Source organism: Propithecus coquereli, unplaced genomic scaffold (genome assembly GCF_000956105.1).
Source record: "Propithecus coquereli isolate 6110/MARCELLA unplaced genomic scaffold, Pcoq_1.0 Scaffold178, whole genome shotgun sequence".
Classification (NCBI taxonomy): domain Eukaryota; kingdom Metazoa; phylum Chordata; class Mammalia; order Primates; family Indriidae; genus Propithecus; species Propithecus coquereli.
In genome coordinates, this window is record NW_012142523.1 from 4538680 (window position 1) to 4542071 (window position 3392).

General features: G+C 52.6%; 1 protein-coding gene across 1 annotated transcript; it reads right to left on the reverse strand.

The window, feature by feature from the left end:
* Window positions 1-1486: 1486 nt before the first annotated feature.
* LOC105808564 (chromosome unknown open reading frame, human C1orf216) lies at window positions 1487-2422 on the reverse strand. The gene has a single exon (XM_012642238.1). It carries the CDS (start codon window positions 2420-2422, stop codon window positions 1733-1735), a length of 690 nt encoding a protein of 229 aa, XP_012497692.1. The 3' UTR covers window positions 1487-1732.
* Between the last annotated feature and the right edge of the window lie 970 nt (window positions 2423-3392).

Below are 3392 nucleotides of genomic sequence, written 5' to 3' on the forward strand. Positions count from 1 at the left end.
GTGGAAAAGAGGCTACCAGACAACAGGTAGAAGAGAAACACATGCTCAAGAAATTTAATTCTCTGCCCCAGTTTATTCTTCCTGGGTCGCTCCAGTGGCCAGGTTCATACTCAACATGCAAGAGGTACAGACACAAGTTTCAGGGCCCATGCTTCACCCCCGCTCCCTCTACCTTTCACCTACCCACCTGTCAGGAGGAAACTTTTTAGCGATAGACAGGAAGAGCTCCCACATTTTGCAGAGAGGGACACTGAGGGCCAGAGGCAGCATTGGTGACGTCTGTGCCACTGTTCACCCACCAGGACCTTGCATTTTTTTGGCTCCCAGGAGCAAAGCAGAGAGCTCGGCTACCTTAGTCGTTGGTTCTCCCTGAGACTCACTCACTTTCCAACTCAGCCTGTCAATCCCTGCTTCAAGGGCAGTGCGGTGAAAGAAGGGGCATGACCCAGTATCCTAAGAACTTCCAGAGGCTCGGCTGACAACACTGCCCCCTTCTGACCCTGGAAAGCCAAACTCTGGCTCCTCTTGACAGTCTGATTTCAGAGAAAGGGACTAAATTAATTCGACCTCCAATGTCTCTAGAGCCAGAGAGGCACAGCAAGGTAGAGGCACAGAGAGGAAGTGACATTTTCCCCAACAGCATGTCTATCACTTGCAAGCTAATAAACACACATTCCTTTTCATCAGAAGCTTAAATCAATATGGTTTTCAACCCAGTGGAGAGGTATGGTTTGTTTGGGAACTGGCATTTGAGAATTCCCATTCTCCTATTCTTCACAGGGTTGTGCCATTGTCATCTCCTCCACACTCATCTCCTATGTGCCCAGAGGCAGAATTCAAGAGGAATAGTCCCCTGTCTCCTCTGTCTCTACCCCCACCCCTGCCACCATCTCCATCACCACCCACAGTTCCCCTCCCTGATACCAATTCTCCACCAACTGCCCTGACAAAATTACAGCCATGCAAAAATGCCATGGCAGGCCGGGGCAGCCACTAAACCTCTTATAGCAAAGCCAACATCAGGGGCAATAGCCTTAGCAGAGCAAGGTCTGGGTTAGGTGAGGGGAAGGGAGAGGAGAGGCAGCTTGGGAAATCCCAGGAGAATGGATCAGCTACAACCCTTCTATAAATGACAGCAGGCTAGCCCTCTCTCTCCAGGAAGCAGTGGGACACAGTGGAGAAAAAAGGCTGGGGTAGGTCATGGGTAACACAGCGGTGGGTGGATGCCCCACAGGTGCAGTTGGATATATAGAGGCACACACCTGCTCTATGGTCGGCCTGCAAATATATATGCTCCTAACGCACTTCCCATGCTTGCACCTGCACACATACACTGAATGCAAACTCACTCATATGCACACACATCTTTGGCATATACATCCTCACTCATGCACATATATACACATAGCTGGGTACCTGTCCACACATACATATACAAATTTACTCACTCTTACAAACATGCTACGCACATGTATGTTCACTCTTACACAATCACACATAGGTCTGCTTATAAATTAGCTTGTGTGTACACATGTGCACACACAACACACTTAAGCTCATTTACACATGCTTAATGACATATGCCCACACATACCTGCCTACATGTCAGCACATACACACTCTCATGCTTACCTGCACGCATGCCAGCAACAATCATGTACTCACTGTGCACAACCACACACATGCCTGCAAATATACACACATACCCCTGCACACTTGTGGAGGCATATGCCTAGCCCTGGTCCTGGTGCCTGGATGGTGCTGCCCTCTGCTGGAGACAGCGGATAAGCTCCTTTCGGTTGTCTAGGATCGTGTCGAAGCTCTCTTGCAGCCGTGCCTGCTGGTCAACCAACTGGTGCTGCAGGCCCCGGATCCACTGGAGCAGTGCCAGGCGACGGTACATCACCAAGTGCACGTGGTGCTTCTCCTTCTCCCGCTCTTTGTAGCGCTCCTGCGCCTGCAGCTGCTGCACAGCCTGGGCCACTGAGGGCAGAAGGGGATCAGGAGGGCCAGGGCCTCGAGGGGTCCCACAGGCAGGCTCAGGACTGCTGCCAGGGCTGTCGATGCTCAGAGAGCTGCTGGCATAGCCGTTGTCCTCCAGAGGGGAGCAGACGGTGCCAGCACCATCCATCTTCTCAGGCTCAGCCCCAGGAATCTCTGCCCCCTCTGGGGGGCTGCGGACCCCTTCCTCAGGGAGTCCAGGGGCCTGGAAGGCCTGGTTGTCAGAGGATGATTCAGAGGAACTCCTCATCAGGATAGGTTCCACTTTGCCTGGTATCCCATGCCAATTCTCATTGGCATCCTTGGCACTTGCCATGAAGTTGGAGTTGCTGTCTGGTTGGAGCTCGGGCTGACATACTCCAGGGGGTGGGCCCGCCAGGAACTGGCCCCCTTCGGCCAGCACTGGCTGGATGGCAAACATCTGGTCTGCAAAGGGGAAGCAAAAGGATGGGTCATAGCAGGACAGGGTAAGGTGCCTGAAGTCATGGCCACCTAGCTCCAGGGACAAGGCAACAAGCAAGAGCCTGGCCACTCCCCAGCAATCCCTTTCCCTTGACTCTGGTAATACTTCCCTTCATGGTTTTCCTCCTCCCTCTCTGCCTGTGGGTTCTCAGCCTCCTGCAGGGGGTTCTTCCTCAGCCCTCGGAGGCAGGCTGTCTACTCATTCTGTGCATTTCTCCCCAGATGACCTCATTCTCTGCTGTAGCTTGAAAAACCATCATATGTTGGTGACTCTCAGATCTGTCTCCAACCCAGATCCAACTGCTACCCAACCCTGCAACCAACCATAGGCTCCTCGAAGTCTACACGTCCAAATCAGCTCTCCTCCAGCGTCCTTGAGAAAATGGCTCTGCCCTCCAACCAGTCACTCCAGCCAGAGCCGGGGAGCATCCCGGACTCCTCACTCTCCTTCCTTCCCACATCTAATTGGTCACCAAATTCTGGCAATACTTCTTCTTCACTTACGCTTGGGTCAGGCCATTTCTGTCCCGGATTATTGTCCCAGCCTTTTCACTGATCTTTCTTCCTCCAATTAAAAATGTACACTGCACTCGTCACAGCTCCGAGTGCCCTCCCTAAACTCCGGCTAAACCTCCACATGGCCTACAAGGCCCTGCTTGATCTGGCCCCTGCTCACCCCTCCGCACTCGCCTCTCACCTCTCTGCCTCCATCACACCAACCAGCTCAGAGATCTGAAAACACACCACTGTGTTTCGTCCTCCTCCCACTTTTCCTTTGGCCTGTAATATCCTTCCTCTCCTCTCCCCTGCCCTCTGAGCGCCTCCCTTCTCCACCCAGCAAATTCCTTTTTGTACTTCAAAACCCAGCTCTAATATTCCCACCTCTCTGAAGCCTCCCTGATATTCTCCCCACAAATACACAAACAAAC